The 19979-nt window shown below is 38.6% G+C and overlaps 2 protein-coding genes across 6 annotated transcripts; one reads left to right on the forward strand and one right to left on the reverse strand.

The window, feature by feature from the left end:
* Positions 1–3837: 3837 nt before the first annotated feature.
* Positions 3838–8995, forward strand: FDC2 (2Fe-2S ferredoxin-like superfamily protein). 2 transcript variants are annotated; one of them, XM_077363123.1, is made up of 7 exons: positions 3838–4223; positions 4859–4922; positions 5145–5233; positions 7348–7416; positions 7554–7598; positions 7914–7987; positions 8788–8995. In XM_077363123.1, exons 1-6 carry the CDS (start codon positions 3969–3971, stop codon positions 7956–7958), a joined length of 567 nt encoding a protein of 188 aa, XP_077219238.1. In that variant the 5' UTR covers positions 3838–3968; the 3' UTR covers positions 7959–7987; positions 8788–8995. The 2 variants fall into 2 exon arrangements, with proteins under 2 accessions (XP_077219238.1, XP_077219237.1); XM_077363122.1 differs by lacking the exon at positions 8788–8995 and having other exon boundaries at positions 3839–4223; positions 7914–8132.
* A 2083-nt stretch (positions 8996–11078) lies between these two features.
* LOC143853470 (knotted 1-binding protein) lies at positions 11079–15252 on the reverse strand. Of its 4 annotated transcripts, none has more exons than XM_077363252.1 (6): positions 15170–15252; positions 14947–15017; positions 13994–14067; positions 13733–13864; positions 11513–11586; positions 11079–11338 (listed from the first exon to the last, which is right to left on the reverse strand). In XM_077363252.1, the coding sequence occupies exons 3-6, from the start codon at positions 14042–14044 to the stop codon at positions 11203–11205; spliced, it is 393 nt and encodes a 130-aa protein (XP_077219367.1). In that variant the 5' UTR covers positions 14045–14067; positions 14947–15017; positions 15170–15252; the 3' UTR covers positions 11079–11202. The 4 variants fall into 4 exon arrangements, with proteins under 4 accessions (XP_077219367.1, XP_077219369.1, XP_077219370.1 ...); XM_077363254.1 differs by having other exon boundaries at positions 14947–15043; positions 15170–15210; XM_077363255.1 differs by lacking the exon at positions 14947–15017 and having other exon boundaries at positions 15170–15251.
* Between the last annotated feature and the right edge of the window lie 4727 nt (positions 15253–19979).

Here is a 19979-nt window from a genome sequence, read left to right on the forward strand (position 1 = left end):
CACTGGTCAGTACTGTTAACTGTAGTTTAAAGTAGCAACTCTGGTCTATGAATTGCTAATTTGTAAAGTATTTCCAATTAGTTATTGAGAATTATGAAATGCCCAAAAGTTCAACTTTTCAGAAATTATTTCTAACGAGTCTTTATTATTATTTGATGAATCACTTCTTTTTCTGCCAAAAAATTTATAGCCGCGTTTCTCATACTAAAACCGATTGAAATTTTTGTTGGGAGTACGAAAAAATTTGGGGCAAAAAAACAAATTGCTATGAGAGCTGCTAAGATGTAATGTTTGCAAAAAAGAGGTTTATCTTCTCATGATAAAAACAGTTGGTTAATGTCAATGTTGCATGCACATGTGGTGTGTGCCAGGGGACAGGGACCTGATGGGGACCTCCTGACATGGGTTTGGGTTTGGGTTTGGGTTCGGTTTGGGTTCGTGGTGGCTAGCTCTCTTTATAATATATCTCTAGCATTTGGGATTCAATTGAAAATATTTTTAAAAATAAAATTTTTGGCCTTTTGAATACTAATTGGAATATTTTATATACATATATCTATTGTCTTTGATGAAGTCTCCTTGGTTGTTCTGTTAAGATGCATTACTAGAGGTTGCGCTGATCTTAGGTGGATGAAGTCTCCTGTCCATTGTTAAATTTTCATGAAACTTTTCTTGATTTTATTGTGGCTACAGTACATACTGTCTGACTCGAGTTTTTTATGAACTTATTGTTTTTGGGTTCCATCATTCACGCTCTGATATCTGCATGGCATTGTTTTGATAATGGGACGAACTCACCTTATTTTTTCTATTTTTTCTATTTTTAACCGCCTGTCAAAAGCTATTTCAATTTTCAAAAGGCCTTTGACCACAGGTTGAAGAAGGGAAAACAAAGTGAATTGTCCCATTATCAAAGCATGGTTGCCTGTCTATCACCCCTCAAAAGCAATGGTCTACATTAACTGCTATATGATCAAACTATTAGAAATTTTAGAAAGGAATGATTTTCTCTTGTGTAGTATCTACATGTTCGGGGCTCTTATAGGGTATGATAAGCTCTCTTGTAGGCGGTCTTCCTTTGAAAGGGAAATGGTGATGTGATAAGCTTTAAATTTTGAGTTCATCCCCATGACATTAGCATGATATGGAACCTTCATTTTCTAGGCCCTATCAAGAGGTTATGCAAATAAAAACTCATATCAAATGACGTCTACTATTTGATCCGAAAAATGGATAGGTATGGAAAAATGAGCAGTAGTGATTTCCACCTTTTGAAAATTTTCTAAAGGATTCATTAGCCGACCCCAACTAGTTTGGGACAAAGGCTTAGTTGAGTTGAGTTGAGTTGAGTTGAGTCCGCCCAACTAGTTTGGGACAAAGGCTTAGTTGAGTTGAGTTGAGTTGAGTTGAGCGATTTCCACTTTATGTCATCCATTAGCTGGGAGCCCTTGGATAAAGGATCTGGATCAATCTAACATCATGTGGGCAAGGTTCATTTCAAGCTTCTCTTTTGCACTTACTATAAGCTTCTCGAGGACTGAGAATTGATACTAAAAGAAGCGCTTTTTTTTTCATAAGTGCATGAGAAGCTTGTCATGGGTTCACACACATGGTGTCATCATGATCCAAATCCTTCATTAGATGTCCCTGAATGCGAAAATCACTTTTCTAATACTTCTAACCAATCTACCATAGAACTTTATATGGAGGCTGTTCTTCCGTTAGTGGTTTAGGCTTTTCAAATGACCTCGACCGTCCAGCAGATTCTTTGGATCCGATTATTAGACATGAACGTGCAACGGGATTCATCGGATTCAAATCAGAGGGTTTGAAATCAAGTTAGATTGGCCCTAGACTAGATGTAAATTCTGTCGGTTTATCCCATGTGATTATAATGTAATAATAGAGTCCAATTAAGATCCTACTGATTAGGGTCCGAAGCAATTGCGATCTAGATATGGGTTGATCTGATCCGAATGGAATCCAATGATGGTTTGATGGGCCTACATAACAGTCCATTTGCAAGCCACTGGCCAAATAAGTAGGGTCGACCAGAAGTACAATTTGCCCTATAGGTAGGGGTGCAACTCGAGTCAGGTTGAGGCCGACCCGACCCGAGGAGCCCTTTTTTCCAACCCGAACGACCCGACTTGAGTTCAACTCGACCCAACCTGAATTTTTAAGCGTACAGAAAAAAAAATTTCATAAAAAATGTTGGGTTGAACTCAGGTCGGGTTGCCCGAACTCTCAACCCGAACTCCCCTGAACCCGCTTTTTTGGTGGCACCCGGCCCACGTTGCACCCTTACCTATAGGCTACCAAATGATGGGTCCATGTCATGGCCTAATGAGCCTATGGCAGAGAGGAATAGATAAGGGCGGATCATGCTAACAGCATGTTTGGGTCCAGTTTGAGCTTAAAAAAATAAAGCCTCTGCTTCTAACAATAAAGCCTCTTAGTTAAAAAGAGAAAAGTACGGAAAGGGGGCTGTTGTTTAGCGAAATTATGGATTGCGGGCACCTTTTAAACAAGAACCAAAAAGGGCTAATCTTCAAAATCGGGTGGGAAAAAGACCCTGATACCCTTCTGACATCAACAAAAATGTCATTCAGCTTCCTTTTCCATTACTGCCTATTAAATTGGCGTGTTACACGAGGCTTCTTTTGGTTCGTTTGAATGTGTATTTGAACCGACAGAACTTTGGGTTCGTTTCTATCTTGGCCGTAGGAAATAACTAGAAATAGATGGATGCTTGACACGTGTTGGAAAACTATTTGGAACGCTGACAACCCAAAGTCAATCATTATCTTTTCTGACTTCTCTTTTAGCTTAGAACGGTAACGTTATTGAATACGTCTCTTTTGGCTTAGAACGGCGACGTTATTAAATATTTTATTATTTCTCATGTCTTTTTGGCTGAGAATGCCATCGGATTTTAGAGTACACCGCCGGAAATAGGGTGTAAGCGAAACTAGGGTGTAAGCCGGCGGAAACAATAGGTACGCCGGCGTAAATAATGAGGACCAAAAGAGAAGGGAAAAGATTCTAAGGCAAAAGTGGGTACGTTGGCGGAAATAATGGGTACGCCGGCAGAGTAAATAATGAGGACCAAAAGAGAAAGGAAAAGATTCTAAGCTAAAAGTGGGTACGCCAGCGGCGTAAATAATGAGGACCAAAAGAGAAGAGAAACGATTCTAAGCCGAAAGTGAGTACGCCGGCATACCCAAGCGTACCCACTTTTGGGTATGCCGGCGGAAATGATTGGTACGCCAGCGTAAATAATGAGGAATAAAAGAGAATGGAAAAGATTCTAAGCCAAAAGTGGGTACGCTGGCGGAAATAATAGGTATGCCCAAAAGTAGATACGCCGGCAGCGTAAATAATGAGGACCAAAAGATAAGGGAAAAGATTCTAAGCCAAGAGAGACGTATTCAATAACGTTACTAAGAGAAGTGAGAAAAGATAACGACAGCGTTCCAAAAAGTATTCAATAACGTCAGCGTTCCAAAAAGTTTTCCAAAACATGTCAAGCATCCATCCGTCTCTAGTTATTTCCGACGGCCAAGATAGAAACAAACCCAAGGTTCTGTCGGTACAAATTCATATTCAAACGAACCAAAAGAAGCCTCGTGAAGCGCGCCAATTTAATAGGTAGTAATGAAAAAGGAGGACTATGTCGATGTCAGAAGGGTATCAGGGTCTTTTTCCAACCCGATTTTGAAGATTAGCCCCGTTTTTATTCTTGTTTTAAAAGGTGCCTGCGTAATTTCGCCAAACATTAGCCCACAGTCCGTACTTTTCTCTAGTAAAAATAGAGGGGTGGAATATCAGGATGCCCAAATATCAGATCCCAAACGTCATAACCAGGGACTAATATAACACAGATTCGATCGTTACCCATATCCAGTTGTGGATAGCATTCCTACTTAAACTACCGACTGTTGCCAGAGTAGCAATTCCGGGCACAGATGGGTGTTAGAATTCCCTGTAACTGGTCTTTCTGCACTTCTATCTGTCACAAACCGCTTGTTTTTCACCAGCCCTTACGGGCTAGAAACCCGGAATCTGTATATAACCCGTCTGTTATCCGTTCTACGAAAGCAGAGGTTCAAACTCCAGCCGGGCCCACGAGCTCCTCTCCTTCAAATGGCCAAGTTCAGACTCACAAAGTCACTGTTCATGACCGAAAGCGAGGGGTCGTTCATCAGTTCTTCGTTCCCGAGGTAACAACAATTCAATCTCTCTTATTAGGGTTTTACAGTCCCTCTTTTATTTTTGTGTTTCCTCTTTGGACATTATTTTTAAATTTTTTTTTTAAGTGTAATTCGATGGTTTTGGTTGCCTTGGAGTTTACTCCCAAATCACAATTTGGGTCCTGTTGGGTCTTTTCTCAATTCATTATATGTGTCTAAACTGTCATCTGAATTCTGAAAATACCCAAGTTGCAATTTGGGTGCGTTTGTAAATTGAAATCTGAATAAGGCCCTTATATGTATCTAAACTGCCATATGAAAATGCCCAAGTTGCATTTTGATTGTGTTTCTAAATTGAAATCTGAATCAGCCTCAAATCTCGGGTTTCATGTACACTCAACATACCTTTTTTACAATAATTTGGTTATAATTTGTTTCTTCAACGTTGTGACTGATTTAAGCACTGATCTTCCTCATAATGTTCTTATATCCAAGCATTAATTTCATTTTTATGTGATACCTTTCACTGATCTTCCTCATAATGTTCTTATATCCATGCATTAATTTCATTTTTATGTGATACCTTTCACTGATCTTCCTCATAATGTTCTTATATCCATGCATTAATTTCATTTTTATGTGATACCTTTTTTATTTGATTGCAGGACCAGTATATCTTACACACAGCAGAATCACAGAACATATCTCTGCCATTTGCTTGCAGGCACGGTATTGTCCTATTCTTCTTAAACTTATAATTTGTAGATAATGTGAATCTGAACTGTTTCCGATGAAACTTATATTACGTGAATTCTCTTTTGATTTTGTCACTTCTTTGAATCCTTTTGCTTCCACAGACTTCCCTTAAAGTTCCATTTCTCTGGAATGATATTAACCTTCTCATTTATTATAAATGGAAGGCACTGATAGCAGAAACATTTCACTGAACAGGTTGCTGTACCAGCTGTGCTGTTCGAGTAAAATCTGGACAACTAAGACAGCCTGAGGCCCTTGGAATATCTGCTGAACTGAAGTCTAAGGTTGTTACAGTTTCAACTTCTATTGGGAGACATTTGAGTATGAATACGTAATTATTTGACATTTTCATTCTTACCATCTGTTGTTGGAATCACTCAAAGCTCAATGAAAATCTCAATGAAAATCATTGATTTTTTTCATTGAGATTTTCTCTTGAATTTGGAATGATTTGAGTGGTTCTCATAGTCGGTGGTCCACTTTCCTTGGCTACATAGAATTTTGTGCATCTCGAGTTGTGTGCTAGTCATTTCACTCTATGCGCTCGAATGCTTATGTAAGGCCTTGGTAGGAAGTGCAAAGACACACCAAACTCATCTGAGTTCAGGCAGTTCTATTAGATTTAAGTGAGTTATGTTAGAGTGAGTGTAAGACAAGTGGGTAAACATGCATGTAAGACCAAGACTAGTGTTTTTAATTAAAACACTTTTCTTTTTTGCCAGAGCACACTTCACTGGTTACATTGTTGAAGTTAATCATTTGAGTAGATCAAAATCCTCACTGCTCAAACTGCCAATTTTCTGCTTTAGACAACCTGACTTTCAATGGAAGGTGTTAGCCATTGGTTGAATCTTTAATGTTTACGGCTTCGATTAAACTAAGTTGATTTGATCTATGACGTATCGTTGCAAGTGCCCTGACGATGATCTTAACCTCCGATCAACTTCCTATTTGTAGGTTTGTCAATATCAGATTGTCTCATACTGATTTAGGATTACCTAATTAGTAAGATAGTGTTAAAGAGATATCACTTTCGGTCTCTACGTTACATGTGAATCTAAAGTGAGACTCGTCAAATTTTAAAGATATTCAGATAAAGGAGACTCAAGTTCACTAATCCCGAGTGGTAGTGTAAACCAAATCGAGGGTGCAAGTTGAGTCTAGCTTGGTTGAATCACAAATATAGTGTTCCCTAAATCTGTTGCACAATTAGGAGACTCCAACTATCTTTAAGTAGCGGCGTTTAGTGGTGCACCTGTAAGTTAAGATCCAAGGGCAGAGTTAGTAGTGTGCAAGCATTATTTAATAGAAAGTTACCAGTTATGCCGTTAACTAATACCATGATTTGAAGCTCCAACACCCAAAACACTTTTTTAGCATTGAATTTGCATAATACTGTTGAAAACATTTTTTTACCGTTGTACTTGCATAATACTGTTGAGCGTGACAACATGACAATGTAATACAATTAGATGTGAACTTGCCAACTTCATTACTTCAAATTTCCATTCATTTTCCATAACCTAAGCACAAAAAGAGTTTCTTTAAAGTATTTATAAACATTTATCAGCAGTAAATTAGCTTACTAGCTCTGCAAGTTGCCATTCTAAGTTGTGGCACTCTTGAGCATTGGGTGGTGCGTAGGGACTCTTTGGATACCTCTAAAATTTATTTGCATTTAACCTTAGGGAAATTAATTTTCACCCTATTTTCAGCTTTTCCACGCTTTCTTTTCCTGAAAATAAAATCATTTCCAAGAAAAGATGAACAAAATGGGCAGAAATATGGTCTCTTTTAGGAATGGGCAAACAAAAGGGGGTGTAAATGCTCAGAAAAGGGATATCATTCAAAAGAAAATGCTGGGAAAGGGGTGGAGATTTCGTTTCCTTTAATCTTTTATGCAAATAGTTTTGAAGTTAGAAATGACTATTTACAAATAATGTTTATAATTGTTTTTACAAACGAAATAATTTATGGCTTTCAAAGAGACCTTAATATCCCATTTGCAATTAAGATTAGATCAAAATATTCTTTATTTGCAAATAAGGACTCATTTTGGTAGCAGCCCCGTTAACTTACCAACTTCTCCAAAAGCTTAAGCTTTTGGAGAAGTTGGTAAGTTAACATGGCATCAGAGCCAAAGGTCTCGAGTTCAAAACCTCCCGGATCCACATGCGATGGTCGTCCCAAAGTGGGACCACATGTGCCACGTGTTTGCCAAGTGGGCTACACGTGCGGGGGAGTGTTAAAGTATAAAAGATAAATAATGCTTTTCTCCAATAGCTTAAGCTTTTGGAGAAGTTGGTAAGTTAACACAACCAAAGAGTCTCTTAGTTATAAAAAGTAGAGCATCTTGAAGTGTAATAGTCGTTTGGCATTCTAATCTTTTTTGGTTCAGGGGTACGCGTTGCTCTGCGTGGGCTTCCCATCTTCTGACATTGAAGTTGAAACTCAAGATGAGGATGAGGTAAATCCAAATTGCAAATCACCCATATTCCTTAAATTAAACATAGAGAAAGTGAAATACAGAAATTCTTCTTTGTCTTAATTGATCTTTCACGTTATTATATTTGGTAACCGGAATGTAAACTCCCTAATGTGCAGGTATATTGGCTTCAATTTGGACGGTATTTTGCCCGAGGGCCTATTGTAAGTTTCACAGGCCTAGTCTTTTGAACGATAGATTTTTCCTTAATCAAAAGAAAATGTTTCTATCTACACAAGTGCACCGGAAAGCAGTGGCCATCTTCTTACTGTGCTATTACTTCGTGGCTTCTTTCTGGTTGTTAATTTTTCGAAGGTTTCTTAGTGCTATCAATTTCGTTTTCCAAGTCTACTTTTGGTGCTTGAAATTGTTTTTCATGTTGTCTACTACTCTGCCACAAAGTTTCTGCCATTGCTGCTACTATGTCCAAAATCAAACAGCAATAAATTTCACAGTTTTTTTTATCTATTTGCTTATAGGAAAGGGACGACTATGCCCTGGAGCTTGCATTGGGTGATGAGTAATACCGGAGTGGCAGATCTCCAGTGCAATTGTAAGAGAAGAAGCTTTGCTTGAGCATTTTTTGTATGATTATAATTCGCAATTATCCTTTTACCTATTATATGTATAATGCTCGTCATTCGAATTGTTTATCATCCAGTGCCTGCGGAATCAATTCTGTTTTGTATGATTTAGTATGCATGGAACCACAAAATATTCAGTAAGTAAACTAAAACAGATGACAGGGAAAGAGCAGCTGATTCCCCTCCAACCATGCTTTTAAATTTCTACCGAAACCGACACGAAACAAGCGAAATAGTTCCATTTATATCCTCACCGAAACTGAAACGTATATCGAAATCAAAATTGTAAGTGCATTAGTGGTATGGTATGTTAGTATATTTTAGATAAATTATAATTGTATGAATTGCATGTAAAATGTGGTGTATGTACTATGCATCCCATGTTTATATGAATTATATATGACATGGTATGCATTGAATTATTAGGCATGCACAACAACGCATGTCATTAGGTGTTTGATGTTATTAAACCATTGTTAGTAGTTGTCTAAGTATGTATTTGTATTTATTCTAGCATTTCTTGAAGCTTTGTCTTAAAAGTATATCATTTCCATATGTTTGCATACGTTTCCGTAATTTACAGGATTTCCACCAAACTTTCCAACCAAAACCAAAGCGTTTCCGTTTCTGCGGTGACCAAAACCGAAATCGAAATTTAAAACCTTGCCTCCAATGATTCTCCAGCTCTGTAATTTCTTCATATCCTTTTGAATGGGCTTCTTTAAGCTCTGATCTGGTTAATAATTCCTTTACCTTGGATCACTTGTAGGTTCTAATCCAGTGTTTGGCTGCATCCATCCCTGAGAATCCCAACAGCCATCTTTCAAATTTGGTGTTTTTTCAATTGAACCAGCTTGATTTCATTCAGCCAGTGATCATTTTCATCTATAGGAGCTGGAACTGAGGACAACATCTTGTAAACTTCATATCTTTCAAAAAGAAACATCTTATATGTGATTTAATTTTACACTTACAAATTATGGTTGCACAAATTTTCTACTCAAGGTGTTACTCTGCTTCAAAATCATGCAATTTCTAGATGCTTGGAAGCATAAAAATAGCTCATCTTTTAGTTTTTTTTCCGTGCTTATTCAGCTTCTCTTCATCTGGTTTCAAGCTTGTAATGAATGATTTGTCTCAAACAGTCACTGCTTTTTCCTCAGACAACTTCAGGGGAGTGACATCTCTGTAATATGTAGATTTGAAATTTGGCAAATCTCAAATTTCAAACCTCTTACAGTGTGGTTACTTTCTGTGTGGTTCCAAATCTCTTACAGTGTGGTTACTTTCGTCCTATGGAAACCCCAGGGATACCCCCCCTTTCACCCACTTTTCCTAGTGTATCGCACTTTCGACCCCGAAGAGAGGTAAATGCAAAATTTTAAGGAGAAATCTCGAGAAGGCCCTCGTATTTTGATAATGACTCTCCTCCCAAACTGTTGTTTTAATTATCACACTCCCTTCGTTTTCCTTGAAGTCTTTAGTCTTTACAACCAAACATGTGTTTTCCTCTGTAGTTCACTTTTCCTCCAAGGAAAGCATCCTTTTTGTTCTAGAAATAGTTACTGTTGTTTCAAATATGAGTGAGAGGACAACCTGTTTTGTCCCTATGATGTGATTTTCATGGGTGAAAGACTTTGCCATTAAGGGATTAGCAAATTTTCTTCAAATATCTATCGACAGAGAGGCAACAGGGTTGAGTAGTTGAGTGTAGTCCAGATATGTACGAGAACCCATAGTTCCATTCTGGGCTCTGCTATCCGCAAAACCATCAGCCTCGTATTGTTTTGGAGTTTAGAATCACGTTTGAGTCCAAAATTGGGCGTTGGGTTCACAGCTGTAGAATCAATTTTGGACTCAAATATTCTGTATCCCAGCAAAAATGCACATATTGCGATGGATGTAAATCAAGGTGAGTCCAAAATCGATTCTGTGCGGTGAACCAATCGCCTCATTTCGCCAAGATTGATTCTCAAAAACAAACATGGCCTAATCAAAATGATCTACATAAGTTGCAACAGAACCATATTCAAAATCGAAGGGGTTCCCTTCCCATTTTTGTTTTAACCCTAAGGGGCCATTTGGATATCAATATTTTAAAATCTTGGATGTCCTCAAAACCCTGGTGGGAGATGGGAGATGAAAGAAGGAGACCGTCCGTCGTTTTTTGATTTCTCTCCGCTCTTTTTGTCGAGTGAGAGAGTAGGAGATCGTCCGTTGTTTTTTTATTTCTCTCCACTCTTTTTGTCTAGCGAGAGAGTAGGAGATCGTCCTGTGTTTCCAGGGTTTAGAAATCTCAGGATTGGGGAGAGATTTCTAAAACCTGGATTTCTTACTTAAAATGTTTATAAGCTATATTAGTTTATAAGCTGTTGGAGGTAGCCCATATATAATTTTTAGGGAATTGCTGGCGTCCCTAGCAAAAGGCATTTCGCGGCTGGTCTGTTGCATGTCAGACCACCCACCTCGTGAATGGACACAAAAGCTGTTGTCTTCATGCTCGACGTGGCTGGTCTGACATGCAACGGACCAGCCGCGAAATGCCTTTTGCAATGGATCCTAGCAGATCCCTAATTTTTATACCTAGGAGAAAGTTTATAAGCTGTTTTTCGGAGGAAGTTACTTGTGATATTGTATGTTTCCTCTTTTGGGTTCCAGGAGCATGCTCCTGGTCTATCATACTATGAGTCATGATCAAGCTTGCTCCTGCGTTGCACTACTTTCAACCCTCTACTGATGAGTCATGATCAAGCTACAATGGTTGTTTTGAATTGCTTTTACTACCACCTCTAAGTCTCCTATATGCAGAATGTTAGTATTAAAATTAGATTTTATATGGTGCCCGAGCGTGAAGTCCAGCGAGAACTTCACGCCCTTGATATTTGATCCAACAGCAATGAGCTGCTGTAGGATCAAATATCAAGGGCGGTACTTTTCTCATACCGTCTACACTGGACTTAATGGGCTGCTGTTGGATCAAATATGTCCCTTTCTCATACTGTCTCCACCTCTAAGTCTCCATAGAAGCATGCCCCTTTGTCACTTGGTCATCTTCTCGTGTCAATGTAAAAATTCTCTTTCTTTCTATGTTAATATGTGTGGAAAATCTAGATAAAAACAAACTTGTCCATTTCCTAAATGGGTCTACTGTTAGCTAAATTGAGCCAGCTGCATTTGGTTCACCTCAGGAGTTGATGTGTGCATTCTGAAGCAGATATTGAGCATTATGCAGACGAGCACTGGCCTCTTCGTTTGATGCATCCAGCGCTCTCAGCTCCTTAATCTCTTCTTCCCATTTCTCAACATGCTCTCGATGTATTCTGCCAAGAAAATAGGGGGAAATCAATCTTGTTCTACTCAACACCGGCCCAAGAAGTTAAAGACCATGGGATGAGAATAGAGCGGTGTGTACTTCCCATATGTAATACAAATTGAAGGAAACAACACAAATAATAGTGTCCATCATGGTGTGATTATAAATAAATTACACTTACCTAAACATGCGCTCTTCAAATTCACCACTCAGATCCCTAAACAGCGTTTTCCCTGTTTCCAGCAGCTCTGATACCTACACGAGACCAATGAAAGGTTGAGTCTCTGCTTGGATTGCAGGAATTTCATGGAAAAGTTTATACAGGAATAATATTCAGAAAGTTCCTACTTTTTTTTTTACATATGAGAAAAGATAACTCCAACCAATCCTATTCAATTTTTACTTAGAGGGAGCTTCAGTTTATGATAAAATCTTTCCGAATTAACGATAATCATATCATTTGCCGTGGAAAGAAAAAATTTAGTCGGATAGTTTTTCTTGCAATCCAAACAGGGTATTAAGGTAAAGGGGAGAGTATGAACCCGGAAATGATTAAAAAATCTATGGTAAACTTCAGAGAAATGTGGTCCTGAAAAAACAAAAATATGGAATTTAGTTTCTACAACTAGAACTCCAAACCCAAAACCTGGTCATTTGTATTAAGCATTTTCTCATGGAAAGTTGGTAATAATAATAGGAGATCGATATCAGCGTGACCATGTTTTGATAACGGGACAAATGCACTTTGTTTTACATGTTTTAATTAGCAGCTAAGAGTTTTTTTTTTTTTTTTTTGAAATTGTAATTGCAATTGACAGTTGGTTAAAACATGTAAAACAAGGTGAGTTCGTTCCATTATCAAAACATGGTTGCGGATCAGTAGCCTACAAATATATAATACAGATAAAAAGGGTGTTTAAAGAAAGGGACCTTTTTAGCTTTGTGCATGATGCTTAATAAAAATGATGATCCAGTTTATACTTACAAATTACACTTGCACATGAGAAGCTCTATCTGGGCTCACACACATGATGTTAAAATTATTCCCTTAGGCCCTCTTCGTTTTGGATTTGGAGCCCAAAACTGTTTTTTGAACTCAAAGTTGTGACTCACTATGAGTCCAATAATCAGTTTTCCAAAACTGATTCCCTCATAGTTTCATAATTGTTCTATGGGTTTTGCTAACGAGTGCCCTTAGGGCATTGTTAAGGAGCATTTAAAGCACCTATTTTCATGTACCCACACTTTTATCCTCAAAACACATTTATTATTAGAGAACCGTTTCCCACAATTTCATTTCTATTACGAGAAAATAACAAGAATACCCCTATGTCATAAAAGATAATAGCCAAAGTAGGTTAACCCATTTTCCATGAGATTGAAATATTTTATTATTTTATATGAGATAAGTTTATTTTTGTCATTTTCATGAGATAGTGTATTTTGTCATTTTTATGAGATAGTGTATTTTGTTCATAGGATCGATGATCCTAACCTTCCAATCTATGCATTTTTTTTTATTGTGGTGCCCATTTTAAACTTCCTCAAATCAAAGGGTTAAGATCATTCTATGGAGAAGATTTTACGGGCCCAGACTATCTACATTAGGGCCCAACAAATGAATGATTGGATCACCCACCCAAACAATGTCGGCACACGTATTTTTTTCATATGTTGGGGGTGTGCCCAGAAAATATTTTTCAATCCTAACCCCGATCTATGTAGTTTTTTTATATTGCGGTGTCCATTTTAAACCTTCTCAAATCAAAGGGTTAAGATCATTCTATGGAGAAGATTTTATTAGAGAATAAAATTAGATCTGAATTAGAGAATAAAATCAGGGCCCAACAAAATGAATGGTTGGATCACCAAAAAAAATGCGGCCACCAGTATTTTTTTCGGGTTGCACGTAAGTGCAGAGCCGTCCACCATGTAAATTGTCTTGCATTAGATAGGTCTTTTTTATTATTTTCTATGAGATATAAGTGTATTGGTCATTTTTTATGAGTGAGTGGTACTTTGATCATTTTTTATGAGATAGGGTCTTTTTATTTTCCATGATATATGAGTTTTTTTTTTTTTTTTTCCCGAAGAGATAGGTGTATTTAACACTTTCTATGAGATATAAGTATTTTTGTCATTTTTCATGAGATTTAAGTAGGGATATTTTCGTTATCTTTTATGAGATAAGGGTATTCTTGTTATTTTGTCATGGTGGGGGTATTTTTGTAAAAACCAAACTCAAGCCTCTTTTGTTGAAATTGTAATTAAGGAAATAAAATCTCGACTCCAATCGTTGCTCCAGTAATAAATGTGTTTTGAGGATATATGCGTGGGGGTGCATGAAAATAGGTGCTTTAAATGCTCCTTAACCCTTGTTCTATTTAGGTGAGAAGCATACCTGTTCAGTGAAGCGATCGATCGTTTGGAGAATGCGACTGATGTTCATTTCCACCTCTTCTGATCCTGCAAAATTTGTTTCCGTCTCTTCTTCCACCACCTCTCCTTGCCCTGCTTTTGCTTCAGTTCCCTCCTTTAACCAAAAAATAAAAATAAAAAGATCAAATGGAAACAGAAGAAGTGCAAAAATGGAGTTGGTAATATCGGTGGAACTAAATTAATGGATCGCAATAGTATGAAAAACTAAGAATAAAAAACAGACCATTACTGTCTTCTTCCGTTTTCTCATGGCTTCAACTCTTTCATCATCCATCTCTTCTGTGCGTCCTTATTTTCCTGCACGATCATGTAACGATTTCCCATTGTGAAACCAGAGATCCATGTAGCAGATTACACTGAGAGTGGAGGAAACATCTACGTCTTTGAATTTAGTTTGAAAACAATGCGAGTCTAGTAAAATCTTAGCAGGTGAGATCTCTCCAATTGCTGTAGAAATAGAAGAGCAAAACATATTACAGAGTAAAAGCATGGAATCAGATAGAATTAGCCATGAATGCAAAGACGGTGATATCTATTGGTTTTCTTAGGGTTTTTCTTCACGAATTCTCTAATCGAAGCTACAGAAAGTAGTTCAATGTCAAATCCCCTTGTAACAATCCATAGAAAATAGGTATCATTTGTAAAACATGATGAAGACCAAAAAAAAAAAAACGTATGATTGTTCCAAATATGTAGATCTATGCAGATCACCCGAAGAAGTTGATTTTTTTATTTTTTTTTATTTTGGATCTTAGAGTTTAGTTTAAAATAGGTTAATGTTCACGGCAGATCAGATCACTGCAGATACTATGAAAATGACATAGGAAAACCTAAAACAAATAAAAACCACAAATTAGCTGCGGCTTCAAATAGATCATAGATAGATGATAGATCTACTGGTTTTATGAGGATTTTTCTCTGCTTTCTACTGTCTGAGCTACAAAATGTAGTGTGATGTCAAATATTTTTGAAGAAACTATGCAGATCAATGTTAGGGTTTTAGATCGGATCTTCTTCGATCCAGCTGATGCAGGGATCTGAAGTGAAATCCTTCAATTATTTCGCAGAAAAAACTTGCAGACGGTTCAAGAAAATGTAATTACGCAAATCTCCGGGATCGATCTATGCAAGAAACGAAAGAAAACATGAGGAGAATGATGGAAGAAAAAGAGTTACCTTCAAATTTAGCGATCTGAATTCGAACGAGTGAAATTTTAGGGTTTCACACCGGAGCTTCTCAGATCGAGCTGATGCAGGGATTTGAAGTGAAATTCTTCAATAATTTCGCAGAAAAAAAGTTGCAGAATGTTCAAGAAAACGTAATTACTAATCTCCAGGAGCAGCTAGGAAAGAAATGAAAAGCAAAAATGCGGAAATTGATGAAAGGAAAAGGAGTTACCGCGAGAAATTTCTTGAAAAAAAGCAGTAGGTTGAGGTGGGGGCAAAGGGAAATTCAAGGTTGATCGTTTTAAATCCACCTCTCAAGCTTCAGGAAAGCTATGAAATGACCAAATTGCCACAACCTACCCTTTAAAAACCAATGAAATTGGTACAAGGATTGGAGTGGGAAACTCTTGGGAATTAAACCGGGTCGAACTCAACTCACCCCCTAAAAGCTAGCCCTAAGAGGGTGGGTGCCCATTCCCATTTAACCCATCCCCATCCATTTCACTTATCGGATGATCCGCCACTTCATTAGCTGACTTCCATATCATAATTTTTCCACACCATAGCTGAACGGAGCATGTATGAGAATTGAGGTCGGATGATCCTTTAACAATCCTAGATTTCCAAAAACGATGTTTGCCAATTTCCACGGTCCGGGTGCCGAATTATTCACCCAAGCAATAACATTAGAGGAGTCACCTTCCACTATCAAGGGGAGTGATAGATGCTCCGAGAACCACTTAAGCCCCCACAACAAGGCTTTGGCTGTTGAGAGTCATCACCGACTCGTCTACACGGTGCCGGAGGGGACGGGCAGATGAGGTGCGGTGCAGCCCGTTACAGGCCAACATGGTTGAGTCCTAGTCGAACTAAGAATTCTAGGTTGCTAGGTAGTTGAATTATAATAGGATTCTTTGTTTGGATTAATTATAGTTAGAGTAGGATAGTGAGAGTAATGTTTTAATGGGAATTTGAGTCCTAGAAGGTTTTTTTTTTTTATTGCTTATAAATATTAGAGAGAGCAAAACGGCAGACATTTGGCAGAGACTGAATAACGTTTTGCACAGAGAGAGTGAGCAGGAGAGACTAGAGAAATACAAAAAAATGAGCAAAGAGATGAATAGGTTGCACGTCAGAGAAGAGAAAAACACAGTATGTTAGACCGAAAATCGGTAACATGTACGATAGTGACGTAAGAGCTGAGCTAGGTGACCAGAGTAAAGTGGAGTGAAGGGACTGAGTCCTGTTGAGAGAGCTAAGTCCTGCACAAAGACAAGCGAGGTCAGAAGACCGACCCGGGTTTTACTCTGGACAGGCCCTTCGACACTCAAGTCAGTATGAGCAGGAGTGCAGAGCTAGTCTTAAGAGTTTTGAGTGGAGAGAAGATTTTTCATTACCCATGGTTTGAGCTTTGAACCCCCTTTTATATAAGGAAACTCGATGACGTGTCCAGGACAGGTGGCAGCCCGTGATAGGCTGGAGTTCACCTACTCCAGGACAGGTGGTGGCCTACTACAAGCTGGAGTTTACCTACTCCAGGACAGGTGTCGGCCTGCTACAGGCTGGAGTTTTTACACCCCATCAGTTGCCCCCCAGTTTTCCAAGTCATTGTAGTGACTTGGGGAAGTGTGGTGAATTACATTCTTGAATTTGCTGGAAATGAGTCCGGAAATGAGTCTGGAAATTCGTTAGTTCGGCTGGAAATGAGTCCGGAAATTCCGTCCAGAAATGAGTCCGGAAATTCGTCAGTTCAGCTGGAAATTAGTCCGAAAATTCGTCAGTCCGGCTGGAAATGAGTCCGGAAATTTGTCAGTTCGGCTGGAAATGAGTCCGGAAATGAATCCGGAAATTCGTCAGTTCGGCTGGAAATGAGTCCGGAAATGAGTCCGAAAATTCGTCAGTTCGACTGGAAATGAGTCCGGAAATTCATCAGTCCGGCTTGGGCCGGACTGACTTTTGTCGTTTAGCGAGACGCGTCATATCCAGTCCGGCTTGGGCTGGACTGACTTTTGTCGTTTAGCGAGACGCGTCATATCCAGTCCGGCTTGGGCCGGACTGACTTTTGTCGTTTAGCGAGACGCGTCATATCCATCCAGCTTGGGCCGGACTGACTTTTGTCGTTTAGCGAGACGCGTCACATCCAGTGCGGCCTGGAAAATCAGTCCGGCCTGGAAAGTCAGTGCGGCCATGCCGTCAGTCCGGCCTGGAAAATCAGTTCGGCCAAGCCGTCAGTCCGGCCTGAAAAGTCAGTGCGGCTCGAGATGACCTGAATTTTGTCCTGTAGCGCTTTGCGCTATATCCAGTTCGGCTTGAGATGAACTGAATTTTGTCCTGTTGCGCTTTGCGCTATATCCAGTTCGGCTTGAGATGGACTGAATTTTGTCCTGTAGCGCTTTGCGCTATATCCAGTTCGGCTTGAGATTGACTGAATTTTGTCCTGTAGCGCTTTGCGCTATATCCAGTTCTGCTTGAGATGGACTGAATTTTGTCCTGTAGCGCTTCGCGCTATATCCAGTTCAGCTTGAGATGGACTGAATTTTGTCCTGTAGCGCTTCGCGCTATATCCAGTTCGGCTTGAGATGGACTGAATATAGCGCAATATGCTAAAAAACGAAATTGAATTTTGTCTTATAGCGAATCACACCGAGTCCTGGTCAGCTTGAGATGAACTGAATTTTGTCCTGTAGCGCTTTGCGCGATATCCAGTTCGGCTTGAGATGGACTGAATTTTGTCCTGTAGCGCTTTGCGCTATATCCAGTTTAGCTTGAGATGGACTGAATTTTGTCTTGTAGCGCTTTGCGCTATATCCAGTTTGGCTTAAGATGGACTGAATATAGCGCAATCTGCTAAAAGACAAAATTGAATTTTGTCTTGTAGCGAATCACACCGAGTCCTAGTCGGCTTGAGATGAACTGAATTTTGTCTTGTAGCGCTTTGCGCTATATCCAGTTCGGCTTGAGATGAGCTGAATTTTGTCCTTTAGCGCTTTGCGCTATATCCAGTTCGAAATTTGTCAGTCCGGAATTTGTCAGTCCGGCCTGGGAATCAGTCCGAAATTTGTCAGTCCGGCCTGAGAATCAGTCTGGAATTTGTCAGTCCGGCTTGAGAATAAGTCTGGCTGGACACAATTTTGAAAATTGTTAAAGAGGGTTGATAACCCCCTTTTGAGAGTTTGATAACCCCGTTTAGAGGGTTGATAACCCCCATTTCGTCCCTCTCTAACAATTTTTCAAAACTTAGTACCCTGTTAGCAATTCTCTTATTTTGATGTCCCCCATTGGCAATTTTTCCAAGAATGTAAAGGGCTGTCAAAAGGTTGTTACAGTTTCCAAAAAGCTCTCGCAGGCCCTTTAAATCCTTATGCTGTATATAAAAGGTGAATCATGGGTTAAATTCTTCCTCACTTTAGCCTAAATCCCAACTATATCCCATTTCTATTCTGCCTCTCCTTTAAGATAAAGCTTTATGAAATTTCGCACTTCCTTTAGGGCATTTTTGCCATTTTGGCAACAAATATTCTTTGCAAGCGTCCAAAAAAAATGCCAGCTGCTACTACTGCTTCTTCGCAGCCCTTCCGTTGTGGCAGACCTTTAATTCTTTTCTGTCATTTGCAAATGCCCTTTTTCAAGGGTGTTTTTCCTTCCACCTTTTTTCCTACTTGGCTCCAACATGGCCTACTTCAAAACTTGGCCGGGTTCATTTCAGGGCTGAAATATGTTTTCTTTGTTGCATTAGAAAGAAAAGAGAGACTCTGTTTTGGTACAAAATTTATTATTTTACACCTGATGATTGAGTAAAATTTAACCAATTTCAAGTTGTTTTGATGCAAAGATACCTACATTCTCTTTAGAGTGAAAACATACTCTGAAAATTTTCAAACTTAACCTCACCTAAATTTGCCTTAAAAAAACTACTAGATTTAGATGACCTTGATGTTTTAAACCATTGTTTAAAAACCCTCCCGAGTCAATCACTGACCCCGCTGAGTCGATTTCCTCTAATCATGCAAAGTATATATTTGAGTTAGTTTTTTTCCCTTATTAAGTCTATTAAAATTGACCTACTTTACTAAATATTAAAAAAAATTAACTTCATCAATCATTATCTCGTCTGAGCAGACCTAGTTTTACCTTAATTGTGTTTCCGTCCTACTAAGAGATTTTAAAGTGTTTTAGACAAAAGGGAAGAAAATAGTGGCTTCTGTGAAAGGTCTGTTTGTTTTCTTGCTTTTTTCTTGCAGAAGATTCATTTTGCCAATTAATACATGTAATCACATTGAGATACGAAACTCCGTAGTTGACATCTATTGAAAGAAAAATTGTTTTTTACTTAATAGTTTTTTCCCTGATTTTCTACCAAAAAGCAAATAAAATTATTTTTGCTATTATATAAAGGGTGATGATAAATTCGCACCTTTTGCAGGATGATTCGCACCCCTTTTAATGTGATTTGACGTCAAAACGCGTTAAAGTTTTCCACAATTCATTATATAAGGGGTGCGAATTATCCTACAAGGGGTGTGAATTTATAATCTCCCTATATAAATAGAGTCCCTAATTTCTATTGAATTTGTATTTTCTGCATCTATTTGTTTAAACTCTATGGTGTGCCATATTGGCTAGATTCTGCATTTTTGGGGAGGGGGGGGGGGGGGAATTCCTTCTCTTCTAGTGAGAATTCCTATGTGTTTCTTCGATATATGGCATTTTTGTTCAATTTGTATGTAATTACATTTATTTGTCATGTGGTTGGATCTCTAGATTTGCATCATCATGGCCAGCAACAAAAGCTTCTATGGTACCATAAGAAGGTATGCATTTAGTTTTCTATGCTCTAAATATTCTGCTTCGTCTAACCTGAACAGTCAAATATGTAGCATCAGTTCAAATAATCATGATTGACAAATATAAAAAAACTGATTTGAAATTAATTTTATCATCCAAGCTTGTAAAAGTACAATCCTTAACCCGACACATGATGAGCTATTGGCTCACCGTCCCGAGTTGCTCATATGATACTTTGACACTAAGAAGCTCAAGTA

This window comes from Tasmannia lanceolata, unplaced genomic scaffold (assembly GCF_043159265.1).
Source record: "Tasmannia lanceolata isolate RefF3 unplaced genomic scaffold, GAP_Taslan_0.1 ptg000019l, whole genome shotgun sequence".
Taxonomy (NCBI): Eukaryota; Viridiplantae; Streptophyta; class Magnoliopsida; order Canellales; family Winteraceae; genus Tasmannia; species Tasmannia lanceolata.